The sequence below is a fragment of the Lissotriton vulgaris genome, chromosome 4_1 (genome assembly GCF_964263255.1).
Source record: "Lissotriton vulgaris chromosome 4_1, aLisVul1.2, whole genome shotgun sequence".
Lineage (NCBI taxonomy): Eukaryota > Metazoa > Chordata > Amphibia > Caudata > Salamandridae > Lissotriton > Lissotriton vulgaris.
Genome location: NC_141691.1, coordinates 16,724,774 through 16,744,434, shown reverse-complemented (window position 1 = coordinate 16,744,434; position 19,661 = coordinate 16,724,774). Strand labels below are relative to the sequence as shown.

Below are 19,661 nucleotides of genomic sequence, written 5' to 3'. Positions count from 1 at the left end.
CTACCACAAACGGAGCACAATCTGGTGGTAAATTAAGATAGCGGTTGTACCTCGGGGGTCTGGGAGCTCTACTGCTTTGGGGGTTTGTAGATAATTGTTGCTGCGAGGCAGTTGCCACAGGGATATCCGGTCGTATATGTGTTTCAGACCCTGAGGCCACTGTGACAGCAATATTCCCCCTCCCTTATTTTGTGTATCAATAACTTCAACAATTTCTCGCCCATTCCCCCCAGAGTGTACATTTCCACTAGATGTTACAATCTTCTGTGACGATAACAGACCACCCAGCCTAGTCACTTCCTTGACTAGGTTATCTATCTTATTGGTTAATGGTTTAATAAGCTCCTCCATTTTTGCTGTTAAAGAAACGTCTAGGTTTTTTATAAGTGAAGCAAATAAATCAGGATTTAAGTTTGCACCATTACCGTTACCATTACCATTAGTGCCCGTGAATACAAAAGGGGTAGTTATAGCAGGACTGGTAATTGCCTTTCTATCTTTTTTTTTAGACTTAGAGGTGTTATGTTTCCCATTCTCCCTTTGAGACAGTGTTCTACAAGTTCTCAGGGGCCTGGTTTCAGGTTGGGTCTCATTCAGCACACCAATATCTGAACTTGACAGCGCCAATGAGTCAGAGTGAACCTCCACATTCACTAAAATGGGCGCTGGAGAATCAGTAGAGATGACATCACTCGTGTTAATTACACAATCTTGGGTCAGACTAATAGGGGAATTTTCAGATAGTGTTTTCCCTGTCACAGTGCCTTTCCCCAGAGATACACGTCTCTCATTATTGATCTGATTTACTTTCCTAACCAGGAAATTGTTTAAGGTAGCAGGTCCCGCCATCACTTTGTCAGATTTGGATTTAGACATTATAAACAGTGATGATGTTAAGCTTCCACGCAAGTACCCTTAAGTCTAAGCACTCATAACAAACGAAGATAACATAATATGAATGAGAAAAAAATGTCTTACATGCTCATAGCACGTTAGAGGTCCAGAAGTCAATATAAAGTCCCTGGCCCAGTCCAGTCTCCTCAGGCCTCTGAGGGCCACAGAGGGCCCGCCCTTTGCCCGGGCTTCGCCCCGGGTGCTACTTGCATTGCGAGAGGTGTTCCCTGCTTTTCAGGCGCCTCCAGGCATGAAGGTAGTATCAGGGATGCAACTCGGCCGCCGGGGCACCTGGGGGTTGTAGTTCTGTGACCCTGTTATCCTCTCCGTCCTCAGGATCAGCTTGTGGTACAAGTAGGCCACCTCCAGATCTATCCAAGCCCAGAATGCTGTAATAGCCGTGGGCTAGAGAAGGATCAGGTGAGGGCAAAATAATAAACAGGAAGGAAAGGATGGGGACTGCAGGGAGGGAGAGCTGCGAAGACAGAAACAAACAAGGGATTGGTGTCAATTCTATAAAAGTACACTATATTCACACTACCAATCAGGCTATACCCTGCTATACCTGTATGTAGAAAGCTGACCGCCTGACCTCAGAAGATGCCTCTCTATACTGAGATTGCGTAAATCAGCCTGTAACTGCCTTCCCCTGTAAATACAAAATATGACAGTAAAACACCCCCTATGACCCTGCAATAGCAAATACCTATATGGGGGGAAAGAACAACACTACGTACCCTAATCTTTTATCTCCAGAGCCCTGAAGAAACGTAGACCAGGTTCTAAGGATTGCGTAGAAGGTATACAGTTACTCCCATAAAGTAATATAAGGGTTACGTCACCCACAAACAATGGAGACAAAGGTTACCTGAAGGCCAGTGATGTCAGGTGAGGTAAACTCTTTGTCCCTGCAAAGAATGAAGTAATGCAGACCCTCTGCAATAGCCGGTGCAAGAAGGCTGTCCAACAGAGGGTCTTATAACTCAAAATAAACCACAGTTTCCTCCGCAATAGCCGTAGCAAGAAGGCTCGCCAGCGGAGGAAACGGGAAGAAGCCGAAAAGCGTGTACTCCGCAAGAGCCTGAGCAATGGGGTGAGCTCGCCAACGGAAACACGCGTATCAAATACCAGGAAAACACACTGTCTGTCCTCCGCAATAGCCGATGACAAGGCTCGCCAACGGAGGACAGTACGGAAGAAACAATGCCCAAAAACACGAAACCGTCCTCCGCAATAGCCGAAGATAAGGCTCTCCAACGGAGGACAGGACTGACGAAGCAGCGCCGGAATAGCACACAACTGGGTGCTGAAGTTAACCAGCCGCTCACAACACACCTCACCGTAAGGTCGACAGGAACGCCAAAGGAACGCGAACCGGAATATCCGACACCGGCTCCAGGAAGTAGCATCTATTTATGCTCCGCCTTTCGGCCGCTAAGCCTTCTGGGAAATGTAGTTTTTTCCCCGCGGTACTCGCTGGTTCCTTGAGGCGCGATGACATCTGACAGACCCCTGCTTTTCAGGCGTCTCCAGGCGTGAAGGTAGTGTCAGGGACGCGACTCCGCCACCGGGGCACCTGAGGGTTGTAGTTCTGTGACCCCGGTGGAAGAGTTCAGCTCTGCCGGTCAGCCGTTCCCCTCACAGCGCTGGATGGTACTGGGTAATCCGTTGCCCTCACGGCAGGTAAGTTCTGCACACAACGCCCCCCTGAGCGCTCGGCACTCCCTGCTTTTCAGGCGTCTCCAGGCGTGAAGGTAGTGTCAGGGACGCGACTCCGCCACCGGGGCACCTGAGGGTTGTAGTTCTGTGACCCCGGTGGAAGAGTTCAGCTCTGCCGGTCAGCCGTTCCCCTCACGGCGCTGGACGGTACTGGATAAGCCGTTGCCCTCACGGCAGGTAAGTTCTGCACACAACGCCCCCCTGAGCGCTCGGCGCTCCCTGCTTTTCAGGCACCTCCAGGCGCGAAGGTAGCATCAGGGATGCGACTCGGCCGCCGGGGCACCTGGGGGTTGTAGTTCTGTGACCCCGGTGGAAGAGTTCAGCTCTGCCGGTCAGCCATTCCCCTCACGGCGCTGGACTGTACTGGATAAGCCGTTGCCCTAACGGCAGGTAAGTTCTGAACACAACGCCCCTGCCGTATGCCAGTCCTGCGTGAGGCTGTGAAGAATGACTCTAGATCTATGGGCGTGGCTCTGTCGTGAGGAATCAACTGATGCAGTGCAGTGTTGCCACATTGGGTTAGATTACGCACGATTGGACTATATTTTTTGGTTGTGCGGTAAAATTTTGGTTTGTGCAAGTTGCCAGATTATAAATATGTAGACAGTGCTCCAGCAAAGTAGTATGTTAAAGCGCCATATTAGACACATATTTACTTGGCAGCCTGTTGCAACATCAATTCCAATGTATTCACCGCCTGCCTGACACTGCCCCGGCCCCTCCTTCCTTAAAGTAGAAATATTGGGCTACTTTTGGTTACTTTTTGGGTGGCTTTGGGCTACAGAATACTTAAAAAATCTGGCAACACTGGCCTGCAGATGTTTTTGTTGTAGTATTGTCGTCACCCAGGTCGCAATTGCCAATGTGTCACTCTGTGAGCCAAGTCCCACAACATGGCCAGCATGGAAGGTACAGGGAATCACTGACCCTACATTCATCCATACTTCAACACATGAAAGATTGTCCACATGACACATCTGTGTGGATATGATGAATGTTTATTGCACATTCAGTGGAGTGTTGCAGCTGTAGCAAAACAGGGCCATGCAAAGCCCAAATTTCAGTTTTTGGCACATGGAGGGCAGCCAATTAGAGACAAGCTTGTTGTCGGAGTTAGGCTGCGCAAACACATGTACTTATACAATCATTCCTCAATCCCCATGGACTTATAAATGTACTATAAACTCTCCTTGCAGTACTCCAATGATCCAGTCTCTACGTACGTACTTGTACAATGACTGAGACAAACTTACATAGCCAAAGTTTTCTCCCACTGTCAAAGGTAAGTTGGTTGCATACGCTGTCCAGAGCACAATGTAATGTGGTAGGGCCCAGGGGCAGCATGTTGCATACATAAAGAACAGACGGACACAGATAGATAGTGGAACTGGGTACGGGCACGTGTGCTCAACTTCTTTTTATTACGAGGGTCACATGTTGAGTGACGTCTGTGCTGGATGCGTGTGGGGTGAGTGTGCCAGTCCTCTGGGAATGGTTGGTGCTGGCAACAAGTACAAAAGTAATCATTGGATCAGACACAGAGATTCAATCATAAAGGGTCAATGATTTGTCCTGCACTAAGGTAGGGGCATCAGAAGCATTCTGTGTGTGCGAAGCCAGCGATGATGCATGGTCCTGGTGCGCCGCACTGGGAGCAATGTCTCTTGCCTACTGGACTGCGTCATCTGAGTTGCGACTCAATGTGAATTGTAAGACCTCCTATCCGCAGTGTAGATTGAAGGCAGTAGTTCGCATAGACATCAAGGAATGCTTTTTGTACAGTTCACTCTGCAATAAATAAATCAAAACTGAATTAAAATTGTGAACTCCACTGTTCGCAGTGTAGACTGCCATTCAGTGTTCATTTGGACTTGCAAGATGAATTTGGTCATTGTAGTAAAGCTATAACTGATATAAAACAAGTTCTTGAAGCAAGGATACTAAAAAGATTGTTTAGGTTTGAGGACGTTATACTTAGTTGCCTACTGCACTCTGCAATTTTTGAATGAAGACTCAATTTTAATTGTGAGCCATTATGACCACAGTGTAGGCAGGAGTCAGCGATCAGCAAAGGCCCACAACCACGTGGCGTTGAGTGGAGCTGCACATTTATAGGCAATTCAGCATGTGTGCAGCCATCGATGATAAGTGGTGCACTGAGTTATTGGCACCTGAAGCAACCTGCTTGTACACACCCTACAATGATGCATGGTCCCGGTGGGCCGCACTAGGAGCAATGTATTTTGCCTAATGAATTCTGCCTTAACAAGTCCACATGGCAATGACTTATGGTGCAGTGAGTTCGTGGCACCTGAAGCACTCAGCGTGTGTGTACCTTGCAATGATACATGGTCTGGGCGGGTCGCACTGGGAGCAATGTCTTTTGTCTAATTATTTCTGCCCTAATAAGGCAACGTAGTAATGACATGGTGTAGTAAGTTAGTGATACCTGTGGAGCTCAGTGTATGAGCAAACTGGGATGATGAGTGGTCTGGGAGGGCAGCACTGGGAGCAAAGTGTCTTGCGTGCAGGACTGCATCGTCTGCAATCGCCACTCCAATCGAAATGTGAGCCCTGCTGTCTACAGTGTAGACCGAAGGCAGCAGTCTGTATAGACAAAAGTCTGTGGTGCCATGCTGCTGTGTTCGCAGGGGGCCTGTGTCGAGCAGGGTTGAGTTCTTGTCAGCAGCCACGTGGCACGGTGATGGCCACCGCTCTGGCAGACAATTTGGCCTTCCCACAAGTGAACCACACCTAGAGTTTTGACTTATTTATTCATACTCCTACACAGGGGTGGCGTACGATGGAGCAGCCCACTCCGCTTCCGCTTCCAGGGGGGACAACACAGCTACATAACTAAGGTATTCCCCCATGCCTGAGGTAACATGATTGAGTCTATTGTCTACAAAACTACAAGCACCAGCAGGATATGTACATAAGGAGAGGTTTGTGATGGGCATATTGAGGTCTGTCCAGCATATCACTGCTACACTTGGTATTGTGTGCATTATTATTGATGGGTGACATGCATCCTTCACACATACTTGATTGCCATATCTGCCAACATTCAAGTATTCTGTGGCAGAGGGACCACGCCATTTTTGAAAGGTCTGCTGTCCTGTTCTGCGCTGCCTCTGTGGTAGTAGGGAGGGGGTGGTTCAGGGGGGATGTTGTGAGGCTGGTGGCAGTTGGTGTTGTGGCCTTCTTGCGTGTCGGAGCTTCATGATCACTAACTTTTTGACGTGTTGTTCTTCAGATATGATTCTGGGCTGGGCTCCCTTTCACACTGTAGGCGAAGCTGTTCCTACTGCTAACAAGGCTTATTGCACAGAACTGAGCCCGCCCTCAACGCCGCCACTGACCACATCAGGATCCTGATGGATGAAGGAGAAAGAGCCTCCCTCATCCTCCGGGACATATCAGAAGCCTGTGACACAGTCTGCCATCGCACCCTATCAGCTCGCCTCCATGACACCGGAATCCAAGCGAAGGCCCTGGCCTGGACCTCCTCCTTCCTCTCCGGCAGAAAGGAGAGCATCCATCTCCTTCCGCTCGAAAACCGCCGAGATCATCTGCGGCGTCCCACAGAGATCCTCCCTCAGCCCGACGCTGTTCAATATCTACATGGCACCGCTCGCCCACGTCCCACGACAACAGGAAGTGTTTTTTTGTGTTATTTTTGCACCGGAACATCATCTCTGCGTATTATTACGGTTAGTTGTTGCGGTCATTTATAGCGATTTTTTTTGCAGGGCATTGTTTTTTTTTACTAGGTTGAGAATGGAATAATAATTTAAAATCACTGGAAAAACTGTAGGTTTAATAAACGTTATAATTAGAAATTAGCATTTAAAAAACCTTTGAAATTTACTAAAAAAAACTCAGGTTTCAGGGAAGTTATAGTTATAAATGAGCATTTTAAAAACCTTTAAAATTCAATGAAGAAACATTGGTTTCAGGGATCTTATAGTTAGTTGTACATTTCACTTGTGCAAAACCATAGAAATTCACCCGTTATAGTTAGTTGAGCTAACTATAACTCGCGCCCCGCAATGCAGTGCTGATGACGTCACATATTACAACATTCATGACATGGTCAGTGACATCACTGATGACCTCACTGTTGACATATCAAATGACATCATTGATGACATCATCAATGACATCATCCATGTGAAAATCTGAGGCACCTCCTCATACTTTAATTAAACCTTTGATACAGGCACTCTAAAATAAAGACTACTTTTTTAGAAACAATAGAGACACCAATAACAGGTACTATGTATGTACTCACTGATTCCTAGGTCTACATACACATCCACTCATTCACCCATACAGTCACTCATACATTCAGTGACTCACCAATACAAAACTATTATAGGCCCTCATACACCTATACAAACACTCAAACACCTCCACTCATCCAGAGTTACTCACACATCTAGTCAGTCATGCTCAGAATCAATCACACTTCTATTTACCCAACTATACAGTTATACACACACAACCTCACTTAATCAGACAGATACTAACAAATACTTACTCTCTTATACAAACACTGTAACAAATACACATTGATTCGTACAGCCACTCTTACAATCACTGACTCTCACGTATAGTAATTTATATACTCCAACTCTCTCATGCACCGCATTTTACATATGTAGTTACTTGGACATGTAGCACTGAGAAATCCATTCACTCACCAACATACCCACACACATACTCACCCACCTAGCTGTTTCCACATGCCCTCTTGAATCCATACACTCAGTGAATGAAGCACTCACACATCTATGCACAAAGTCACACATCTCCCACTAACCCACACACACACACTCAGGCACCCATACAAATACTCAGGCAAGCAATCAATAACCCATTTAGACACTAATGTAGCTACTCACCAACCAATGCCACAGCTTACACAGCAATAGACAGCCTGATACAGACATTCACACAGTTTAGTCACAAACCCATGAATTCAGTAAGACACATTTAATCACTTACTTATACAGTCAGTCACGCACCTACTAAATCCTCCATCTACATAGTTATACACCAATTCATTCTTCAATACACCTTGGCCAATATATATATATATATATGAAAACATATTTAAACGTTACAGAAACACACAGTCACCGGATGATGTCATCAGTGATGTCATCAGTGATGTCATTTGAGATGTCGTCAGTGATGTCATCAGTGATGTCACTGATCATGTTATGAATGATGTAATATGTGACATAATCAGCAGTGCATCACGAGGGTGCGAGTTATAGTTAGCTCAACTAACTCTAACGGCCGAATTTCTATGGTTTTGTATGAGTGAAATGTGCAACTAAATATAACGTCCCTGAAAGCTATATATTCTATTTAATTATAAAAAAATGCTATTTAGTAAGGTTTTTAAAAGTGTTTTTAACGTGAACTAATGTGTATTTAATGTTGTAAAGAGTAACTGCAGAGAGGATAGTACATTTTACCCCCTGCAATCCAAAACCTTACCTATTGTTGTACTAGCTGTCAGTGATGCAGTGTTTAGTGGTCGCCTTAGTGGGGAGAGGAAAGAGAAGGGCATGAAATGGGAGTGAATAGGAAGGGAATGCAGTTGATGGAACCAAGAGGGTGGGAAGGCCATGAGAGGGTGGAAAGAAAACGATGGGCCTCCTTCTCTTGGTTTGGGAGGTGGGTCGAAAACTTTGATCAGTGGAGCAAAACCTAAAGAATGCAAGTGTCCACAGGATTGGGGGAATTGTACCCTGTATCCTTAATGACATGGGATGGAATGTTGATGGTGGCTGGTAGGAAGTGAGACTTCTGGGAGCAGTCATGGCTGAATTGTGCCCGGGTGGAGACATAGGGTTACCACAGCCATGCACCCTTGGGATGGAGTAAGTAGCTTGCAGGCCTGGTGGAGGTGGTTACACAGCCCGACTGACAGCTAAGTACAGGCTAGACACAAAACCTGAGAAATACCATAAGCAGTATGGAACATTAAAAACATCATACAAAACAGTAAACAGGTGCATGCACAAAAGCAGAGACAAACACAAGTGTGGAGACAAAAGGTACTAATTGATCAGCCATGACAAGAGATTGCTATGTGCCTCAAGGACCATCACCTACCTGGTATGGAGACACTTTGGTCTGTAGCGGTGAGCAAAACTTGACCCACACTGTCTAATGTGTGAGCTCCACCACCACTCTGATTATTCTGTCCTTTCAGCTTTCTTATTGAAATTCTCATTCCTGTAGCCTGCCCATTATTTGATGGCAGGGGCATTAATGTCAGAGTCCTGCAGGCCATCAATAGAAAGGAGCAAGTCCTCTGGCACAAGAACATCCTTGGATTACCCATTTAATGTGATCCATATGCTCAATCCAGGTTTAATGTCTAATTTGTGCATCTTTTTTGTAATGACATTGGAGAAATCTTCTGATATGCCTTTAGACTCATGTGCATGATTTCAGACTGCAGCCAGGATTTGATGAGCCAATTTACATCTATAAAAGCATGCAATGAGTGGGTGAGCTTTGTGTCCAGTTAAGGGCTTGTGGGTGCAAATATTGAGGATTCATTGGAGGTCCAAGGGTGGAGTAAAGGTCAGACTTACTTCTTCTTTGGTCATGTTGTTCCAACTTTTCCAGAAACCAAAAAAGTGTTTCTAACCTAAAGTCACAGACACCAACGTTCTGAGCGCCAAGAGTCTGATTGGGCCATTCAAGATTTCAATGTAGTGTGACAGTTGACAATGTGGTCCAATTGGTCTTGATGTTTCTCAATTGCCATTCTGATGGATTTCATATCAGCAGTGAGGCCTCAAATCTTGGCTCAATTCATTGTAGCCTTTGTCACACCACTGTGATTTCCTGAAGATGCAGTGCATCATATTGTCCACGTTCCCTATCAGCTATAGTGCAGTTGACTTGTGTTGTTGCAACCTCAGTAAAGAGTGGTTGAAGAGTCACCCTACTGGACACCATGGATGGCGGTCATGGCTGATGATCAAGGGGGAAGGTCATGCTCAGATGAGGCCCATCTCAGATGGCAATATGTACAAAGGCATGATCAGAACCCCTGTCCTATTTTCCGGAGGGTCAAGTTGTAGAGGACTATAGCCGCACTGAGTGCGGGTAGGAAGCTATGGCCAGTGCTCATCATTTGGCAGTCACTGTAAGTAGCTGTTTGAGGCAGTATTCCTGCAGTAAAGGGTATCAAGGTAGGTTGAGAGCGCTGCCCAACCATGACTGGGGATGGTGGTCAGGTGTATGTAGCACCCACTGTTATGTAGAATGAGGGAGGGCAGGAACTGTGACTTTGTCACTGACATAATTGGCCTAACACAACAATGTTAAAGGGGGTTCCATGCTGAGGGATGGCAGAGGGATGGGACTCATTTGAGTCCCCCACTATGCCTAGGATGCTTGGCTCTAGACCAGGCCGTCTTGACTCTCTCCATGGAATTGGTCAGGGGTTCCTGTGATCCTCCAACGCTTCCCTCATCTACACAGAATTGGGTAGGCCCCACAATTGTGCTGAGAGCTGGTGGGCAGAGAGAGTCATGCTGGTCCTTTGTGATCCTCACTTCTGCCATGGAGTGGGCAGGAAAAGACTTCTAGAAATAACAAAGGCGTCTGCGCCTTGCCACTGACAAGAAGCTGCTGGGACGTGACACAGTGTCCAGTGGCCTGTGATATTCCAGGGATATGGCATCTTCTTGATTCCTGGTGAACTTTGAATACTCATGCATCTGGATGGGTCCTTAGTTGTGGGTCCTTGTCTAGTGCTTGCTAAGGCTGACATAATCTTATCAAAGATAATAACAATGATCCATTGTTTCAAGCACAAGTACATATCTGTAAGTGAGAGATATCCAGATATTGCCTCCATTTCATTGATGACAATTTCACAAACTGGTGATAATGTCCCTTATCCAGTCCAGGATAGATTATGGAAATACCACATTCTTACCCTAGTGCAGTACATTGCAGCTCACTTCATCATGAACATGTATAGAGGCATATCTCCCATGGATTGGGATTTCTTTACAAGTATCCTATTAAGTCATGCACAATCCAGCTACCTCTCCGATTATTCTTTATTTCTTTATTTATTTTAAACGTTTTATAAAGCACACAGAGGCAGAAACATGCATGAACTCAGAACAGTTGAGGTCAACATTGTAAACCAAGAAGTAAACAATCAAAGTCAGATACCGGGTGCAAAGGCCCTACTAGTTCAGTTTCTCATATAGTGCAAAATATTTCCCGTAACATTCAGTAAAACAATCATATAGTAGCTCGTCACAGCATAGTAGTGTAAATGACAAATTTGTAATCGGTCCACGAAGTGTTCTTCTATTATAGTTCCGTATGGTCCCTAGAGTAGAATAACAGTTTAACATCCAATCAAAAATACATAGCAAAAGATACTTAGGGATAAGTGTCAAATCTGTCAACAAGGGGACTAGAGAAAGAGTAGATGATAATGCAGTTAATATCCACTCAGGAAAATCCATTTGGCTTGTTTCTTGAAATAGGCAGTGGAGGGACTGGTTCTCATCTCCTTAGGAATAACGATCCAAATTCTATTTGCAAGGCTGGAGAAAGCCTGTTTGTATGTATTTTTCTTTTTGAATTTAGGAGGTTTTAAGAGTAGTGTGGATGTACTTCTTAAGTTCAGACCGGAGCCAGAAAGTACAAGCTTGTTCACCGGATAGGCCGGAGTGTTGAAATGCAGGTATTTATGTGTGAGGCAAGCTATTTTGAAATGGATCCTGGCTTCAATAGACAACCAGTTGATCTGCCAAAGGTCAGGTATGATGCAACCATGTTTTTTGGAGACTGTGATGAGCCTGGACGATGCATTGAGCGTGGCTCTGAGAGGGGACAAGCATGCTTTGAGAAGCCCTGCAAGGGTCACCAGGCCATATTCCAGTCATGATATCACAAGGGATTGTACTGCAGGCTGTAAGTCTTCTGGCAGAAGGAAAGGCTTGATTTTCTTAATTGTGTTAAGATAAAAGTTGGCACCCCTAATGGTGGTGCTGATGTGAGTTTGCATATTAAGGTATTTGTCCATGGTAATGCACAGTGATTTAGCGGAATCAACAACATGAGGGATACAGTTACGGGATGAGCATTGTTTTAGCCATTTGCGGATCGGTGCAGAGTGGTTTTGTGGGGCAATCAGCAGGAATTCAGTTTTGAAGGTTTTCAACAAAAGATGGTTCTGAGCAAACCATTGTTGAGTTTGTAAGAGAGCCTCATTCAAGGTTTTAATGTCCTCCAGAGAGGAGATCTTCAGGTACAGTTGAGTGTCATCTGCGTACATGTGCATGTGCATCCTTGACCCTGTACATTTCAGTATCAACCAATTTCTACCATGCTGATGTTGTATGCTGGTTGATCATGTTTGAACTTGGTGGCACAAATAAGGTTCATATGTAGGCACCAGGAGCATTGAAATTGTATAACATGTCTAATTTGAAATATATGGTCTATTTATCCTGTCAATGAATCCATACATAGTGTTGTGCGAAATTAGAGTAATTTAATTTTGAATAAATATGCACAACATCAGGAAAACTACTAAAAACTGTGAGTACTTACATGAAATGCAAATCTTCATTTTTTAGCAGAAAAATCTTTTACCATGCAAGGCACGATGCAATAGCTTTTGATTGCTAAAATGCCATCCATGCCAACCTGGAATGAATAAAAACAACCTCTTGTATGTATTTTGAGGTTATTAAGCATTGTCAGAGAGGTATAGCTTTGTCCAGACAGAAGGGAGTAACCAGTTCATAGCAATACAATGCACTCTCTGGCACTCTCTGTCTTGGAGTACCACTTAAATTATATAAAGTAGAGCAGAGAACTCTGGAAAGTTCCCAGGTTTCAGGTGGAGAGCAGTTTATTTACATGGAGCACACACCAACAAGTCCAAATCTGCTCACCTCAAATTCAAACCCTCCAACCACACTGCTTACAGGCATAAGAGATGTGGTCATAAATGTATCATTACGCAGTATTACTTTACGTTAAACAACCCACAGAAATTAATTGAAAAAAAAACTTTAAAGAGGAGCTATCATTGTTATGTTATGTTATTATGAGCTTGTAAAGCGCTGTATCACCCAGGGGTATTTAAGCGCTAATTGAGGAAGTTAGGAATATGATATCGTACTTTAAAAAAAAGATGTGGATATTGACTAAAACACAGTACCATTTAACACCAAAAAATAGGAGAGTTAGCGGTTTATACTGACATAAGTATAAATTGTATAGCTGTGATGCTATGCTTATTACCTCTCAGAGGTCGTCAGTGGGTAGTTATAGTTAAGTCTGCCTCATTTGATGAATCTTGACAACACTTGCCAAAAAGTGCTATTTCGCTGACTTTCTTCCAGGCCCGGGCAGAGTTTCCGTAGTCATGGAGCTCCTTGAAGTGGAAAAAAACTCTGCCATGCTACGCAGAGTTCGATGATCTAGAGGAGTATTGCTTGCTTGGTCATCAGAATTGCTGCATATCGCAATTAAAAAATCCTGCTTCTACCCCCATACCTCTTATACAATCCTGGACTAGCCTACTTGATTGGCAGGTTTGTGGGAGCCTAGGAGGCACATTGTGATTCAAAGCTAAGGGGGTACTCATACTTTTCCCAGCAGTAATTTTTTTCCTACAGAATCAGGTGCCGGTCCGTACACTGCATTTATTCCAGAGGCAGTGGGATGCTGCATGTGTGCAATGTTAAAAGAAAGCTGGATCTTTGTGGCTGAGTTAGCTGACCATGCTTAACTGCACCCCCTCGCCATTTTCCTCCTCCCCCGCCCAACCCCCAATACCAACGCATAGCCACCGACCAAAGACAGATGAGAGAAATGACAGCAGCTGTGTCAGGGCCCGTGTCTTTCTCAATCCATCTCCAAGACGGTACCAAACACCCTCCTCCCTCTCGCCTAAGTTGATTACAGCAAACCAGACATTATCGAGGCAGTCAAACAGCCAATGCCTTTTGTGCAGGGGCACAGCTGCAGCAGCATGGTATCTGCACATCCTCACTCGTGTGCCACTAATGATTGGGAGTGGAGGCTATCACTTCAGCTTCTGTAATGTGCTGCATCCTGCCAGGTGTCTCCTGTTATTAGATTGACCATCTTCTGTAGCTGTAGCCATGGAAAGCAGGGGAGAGTGCTATATCATACTTCTACCAGGAAGTGTTAGCTGCCATCTCGGAAATCGGCTTGAAGCTGATTCGCACAATAAATGTAAAAAATAAAGAAAGGGAGTAGGGTAGGAATACCCTGCTTCCCTTGATATAGTTGAGGGGGTCCCTCAGAAACCCCACTTGGAGTTAAACACATTTTTGTATTCAATGTTGGCATGAATTTGTGGGTGGGCCCACAGCAAAATGTAAAACAACAAGCATGTACTCTTGTACACATTTTGTAGGAATCCCAGGGCAAACAATATTAAAATAATTCAGGGGGCTGTATTTGGCCCTGGGGACCACCACCCCATGGGCTAGTTTTGGCTATGTCCCAGGGTGCCCACCTCCTGGACATAGTGTTGTGCTCAGCTTTGAGCATTTTCTCTTGCTTGCTCAAAGTGGAGCACAATTGCTCTGACAGAGAGTGGGCTGCATCTTCAGCAGCTCCCTCTCTGTCAAAGCAATGCTGGCTTCTGCAGGGGGGAGGAAGCTGGCATGCACCATCAGCCTTGTAGCTCCTCCCAAGGTCCCAAACAGAGTGGGTGCCCTCATGGAACCAAGGCACCTTCAAATGATACCGGCCCCAGAGGATGGGACCCAGGGCCAAAATTGGCCCCAGAGGATGGCCCCTTGGCCCCCCTCTCTTTAAATATTTATTGGGTCCATGGGGATAAAAACAGATTGAGGAGGGGGGCTGCACATCCTTCTCCCTGTAAGTTATTAAAAAAATGTAACAAAAGCTGGGCCATGGGGTATGGGGAACCCTGGGCTAACATCTGCCAGGGTGGGGAGCCACGTAGCCACCCTCCTTGAATATATATATACATAGATATATATTTTGTTAAAGACTCCTTTCTTTACCTCTCTGCAAATGCACCTCTTGGTGCACTGATGTTTGGGTGATGAAGTTCCCTTGGATGCTGAGGGTCCTTGGTGGCCAACAACCCCTCCTGTTCCCTCCAGTAAGTCCCACACAATGAGATTTCTGGGAGGTTATCCAAAGCCCCACCCCCTTTTTCTACCACTCTGCAAACGCAGCTCCTTGTGTACTGTTGGTTTATGAATGGAGGCCACGCTCCCTTTCTCTACCACTTTGCAAACACGCCTCCAGGTGCACTATTTAATGGGGTATTAGGCCCCCTCGTCTCCTGAAGGTCCTTGGGGGTGAGAACCCCCTCCTGCTACCTCAAGTTACCATTCTGTAAACATGCCTTCTAGTGCACAGCTAGTTGGGGGATGAAATCCCTTTGAATGCTGCGGGTCCATGGGGCCCAACAACTCCTACTGTTACCTCCTGTATGTCCCAAACAGCGATATTGCTGAGAGGTCATCAGAGGCGACACATCCTTTCAACACCCGTCTGCAAATGCACCTCCTGGTGCACTACTGGCTGGGAGATGAAGTCTCTGTGGCTGCTGATGATCCGTGCGGGCCACCTAGCCACGCTGTTACCTTCAATAATTCCCTCACAGCTAGATTACTGAAAGGTCTTTGGAGGTTATGCCCCCTTTCTCCACCTCTTTGCATATGCATCTCCTGGTGCACTACTGTTTGGGGGATGATGTCCCTTAGAAGGTGAGGATCTTAGGGGCCATGAGGCCCTCCTGTTACCTCTAGTAAGCCAGACAGAGGGGGATCATGAGAGCTGGTTGTAGGCCCTGCCCTCTTATTCCACCACTCTACAAATGTGACTACTAGTTGCAACACCTTGGACATTCACTATAACAACCAAAGGTTATAGGAACATTATTGTTAAGAAATAGAATTAACAAAACTTTAGAAACTTACAAAAAAAACAAAATTTATAGCGATGTTATAGTTAGGCTGACATTTGTCTCATACAAAACCAGAGAAATTCAGCAGTTATAGTTAGCAGAGCTGCAATGCACTGCTTATATCCTCACATATTACATCACTCATGACATAGTCAGTGACGTCACTCATGCCATCACTGATGACATCTCAAATGACATGATTGATGCCAAATTTATATGGTTATCATGAAGCATCCAAAGATACTTTGTAAAGCTTTAACTTTGTCTAGGTTACTGGGATCATGAGGCGTGGATGGCCTAAGTCTAAGTTTTTTTCAGTTGTGTAGCAAAAAATGCAAATTACGTGTCACAATCTCTGTCAACATTATTTTTTTTCATAGTAACTAGTTTTGTGAAATCTACAAAGGATGTCATTTCTGTGGCAAATGTAGTAAATTGATACTTATTTGTCGAAAGCGACTGTCACTTAAATGAATGCATACTCTCATTCTCACCACTGTCCATTGTTTTATCAACAATTTATTCTTGAATGGTAGCTTAACCTTAACTTTCTAATTGCAACTGAATTCTTAAAATCTGCATATGACATAAGAAATACATAGTGGATAATGTGCAATATGGGACACACTTTCTTTGTATATGTAAATGTATATATGTATTTGTATTTATATTCATTAATGTTAGATTTATATATTGTCATTTATTATGTAGGGTACATCACTTTAAGGAAAATATTCTATTAGGGTTACATAATAAAACTGTGGGGTCAACCAGTGCATAATACCTGGTATTAAATGTACATATATCTTCATTTTTAGGGATACATGGACCGAGAAGCAAAACATGCTGCAAGAAAAAATCCTACAAGTTCATAAATATGATGTTTGCAAAAGCAATCCATTTTCTCCCACAGTCCTGCCCTTGGCCGACTGTCTCTTTCTGAAACATTGCTTGGAGTATCATGTGACTAAAAAAGACGGGTTCTGCAGCGCAGTAAAAAATGTCACATCACTGTTAAAAAAAGGAGGGTGTCTCATACTGTTAGCATGCCTGGAACAAACGTATTGCATGGCTGGGAGTTTCAAGTTGCCAAATCTATCCATCGATGTAGATTTTGTGATAAACACCCTTGTGGAGTGTGGCTATGACATTCAGGACCAAGAGGTTATGCGTAGGAGTGTTGACCGGTTATATGATGTGACAGATTATAAAGGTGTTATTTATGTGAAGGCCCAAAAGAAATAGCTCCTTAGTCTACTGACTAATACTAATTGATAAAGAAGCATGACAATTAACAGAGGAATCGTTTTCCATTTCCATTCTTGTGCAACCATTAAAGCTGATGACAATTGTACTTTACATTCTCCCTCTATTCTCACTGCATAAGTATTTACACTTTATCTCTAATTAAATTGCCATCTCATTAAAAGTTTCTGTTTCATTTAATCGCACCTTCTTCATCACCCCAAATTCATACAGGACTGTTTCTTTTCTTACCTTTGTTTCAATTAATTTTCGCAATCTTGTCATCTTCTATGTTCTATTGTGGAATGAATATTTTGCGTTTATTTCTAAAATGCCATTTTTTATGTTTTCATTTTCTAGATCTAGACCTATATACTATGATATCATGTATTACTCACCTAGCACTTAAGCCCTCTGTCAAGAATTAACAATGTGCTCATCTGCATCTTGAACTGCTTGCACTGGTATGTAGAGAAACAGCTGTTAACATTTTGGAAAACAGATAGCAGTAATACTTATGGTTCATTCTTTAAGGAAAACATTGGATTAGATTTGTGCTCTGTCATGTAATTCAGTGTGGAAAAATCCAGTGAAATTACCTGAGAATTCTGCAACACTACACATAATATACAAGAAGGATCATTCTGTTGTTTCTTTGAACAAAAATGTCTCCTTGCATCCAAAATGGGATAGAGTAAATGTTGTGCTCAGAAAAAGTTTGAAATGCAGCAGAACACAAATATTGATCACACATCCACTCATACTCTCTAAATGTACTCTTCACTGTAGGGTTGTCCTCCAATTTACTCCCAATAATAAGAGCAGGAGTAATCACATAAGTATCACTAATTCCCTGTCAAACGGCAACAGATAATTATGTACATAATGCTGACCCTCTAGTATGATTGAAATTCTGCAGGGGCCTGCGGAGTACCCAAGTTAGAAAAAGAGTGGTATCCCCAAGTCATATATCACCTAATATAATGATAAGTGGCCATGTGCTCCCAGTAATTTCATCCTAACACCTAACTACACCTGAATCATAATTGGGTCCAAAATGACAAAAAGAAGGAAATGACATTTAATGGAGTCTACCTCCAGTCTACCTCCAAAATTTTGATCTGTTTACTTAAAAGAGCAGCTTCAGACTAATTGAACATGTGCAGATAAGAATCTGTTATAAGAACACAAGGAAGAAAACATCCTGTAGTGAACCAGTGCACCCAAAGAAACATGGAATGTTCACAAGTTGCACCCTATACCTCTTTGCTTGCCTGGGAATGGTACACCACACACTGATAACAGCGCTTTTCTTTGATGATGATTAAATGCCTACATTGCTGAATGTTCTGTGAATCCAGACAGAAGGAAACTGTATGAGAAGACAAAAAACAAAACTTAATTTTGAAAGCAAACACATTCAAAATGTGATGGGACATCCAGGATTGTAAGCCATTGAGAGTATGACTAAGGTGATTTGGGGAATTGGGCTAATGGTTGAATGGGCTGTTCATCTTTCTCAAGCAACAGCCACAAATCCTGTCAGGGTGAAAAGCAAAAGGTATGAAACTAAATTGAAATGGAGAGCACAGGACCCACTGTAGGAGAGTTGGATCTGCTTACTATATTTACCCCCCCTTTTTGCTGGTGTTTCATTGTTTTTCGGCTTTAGTCTGGCTGGGGACCTTCTATCCAGAACCCCAGTCTAGCTGCTTCCTTTCTAAATTGATTGCATTTACTCGCGGTGCACCCCAGTTTGGTTACTGAGGTACCCTTGTGAGTCCCTAGTATACAATACACTAGGTACTAAGGGAATAGGTACCCCAGAGGCCTACCAGGGTATGAAGCATGTATTGTGGCACCCCTGGGAAGCCTTCCAAAATGACACCGCAGATCTGCTACTGCAGTCTGGGTAAGGTGGTGCATGCACTCCTTACTAAGATATAGGTTACATATATCTACCTTTAATCACTGACACATATAAACCTATCAGTCACTCTTATATCAGGCCTGATCAATCCTGGAGGCAGAGTGTTTGGTTTTGTGTGAGAGGGTGCTCATGCATGAGCAGGACCCCTCTGCAGCATTCGAAGTCTATTCTCTGAAGCTGATCTGTGATGCAGCCAGACCATATACTCTAAAGTGCATTATAACGTCACAGTAAATGCTAACTTTGGAATGGCTGCATGGAAACATGTTGTGTTTGGTGTCAAACATTTCAGAATCCTAACCATCCACCAGTTCTGGCGGCGGGGGTAGAATTCCACCCTTTTAGAGGGAGAGACATGTACACAGTGGTCTAACCGGTGATAGTTTAAAAAAGGCCTGGCAACACAAAATGGATGCTGCAGCCACAGACAGAAGTCTGGCCTCCTGCTGATGACCGAAACTCCGGGAGGGAATGCCTGGACAATAGGTTTTCTGTCACAGGGAGGTTTAATCACCTCCCCGACATGCTTTTGTGTATTGGGGCTGGGTGGGTCCACTCTGAGAGTGCTTTGAAGTCAGCACTGGGGGCACATTTGGTGTCCCTGTGCATAGCCCAGTTCAAAGCGGTTGCAGGGGTTACCAGCCCCTGCTACTAGCCCCTGCTCTGGTGTAAAACTGGACAAAAGAAATAGGTGTAACCACCCCTTTTTCCAGACCCTACCATAGGTGGGTCCCCAGAGTATGTCAAACCCCTTTTCTTAGTATAAGTAAGGGAACCCTGGCAACAGGCCTTTTAGGTTACACCTGTATGAAACTCTGAAACTAAATCCTGGAACATTGATGCTCTACTAAAGACTAGAGGACAGAAGAATCTCCTTTG

At 44.2% G+C, this 19,661-nt stretch overlaps 1 protein-coding gene across 1 annotated transcript in view; it reads left to right on the top strand.

The window, feature by feature from the left end:
- The window catches only part of LOC147718232 (nicotinamide N-methyltransferase-like), a 35,827-nt gene extending 18,686 nt beyond the window's left edge, over nt 1-17,141 (top strand). Inside the window, exon 3 of the mRNA XM_086918240.1 lies at nt 16,426-17,141. Coding sequence (XP_086774366.1) covers nt 16,426-16,852 — 427 coding nt within the window. The 3' untranslated portion in view covers nt 16,853-17,141. The remainder of the gene's footprint in view (nt 1-16,425) is intronic.
- The last annotated feature ends 2,520 nt before the right edge of the window (nt 17,142-19,661 follow it).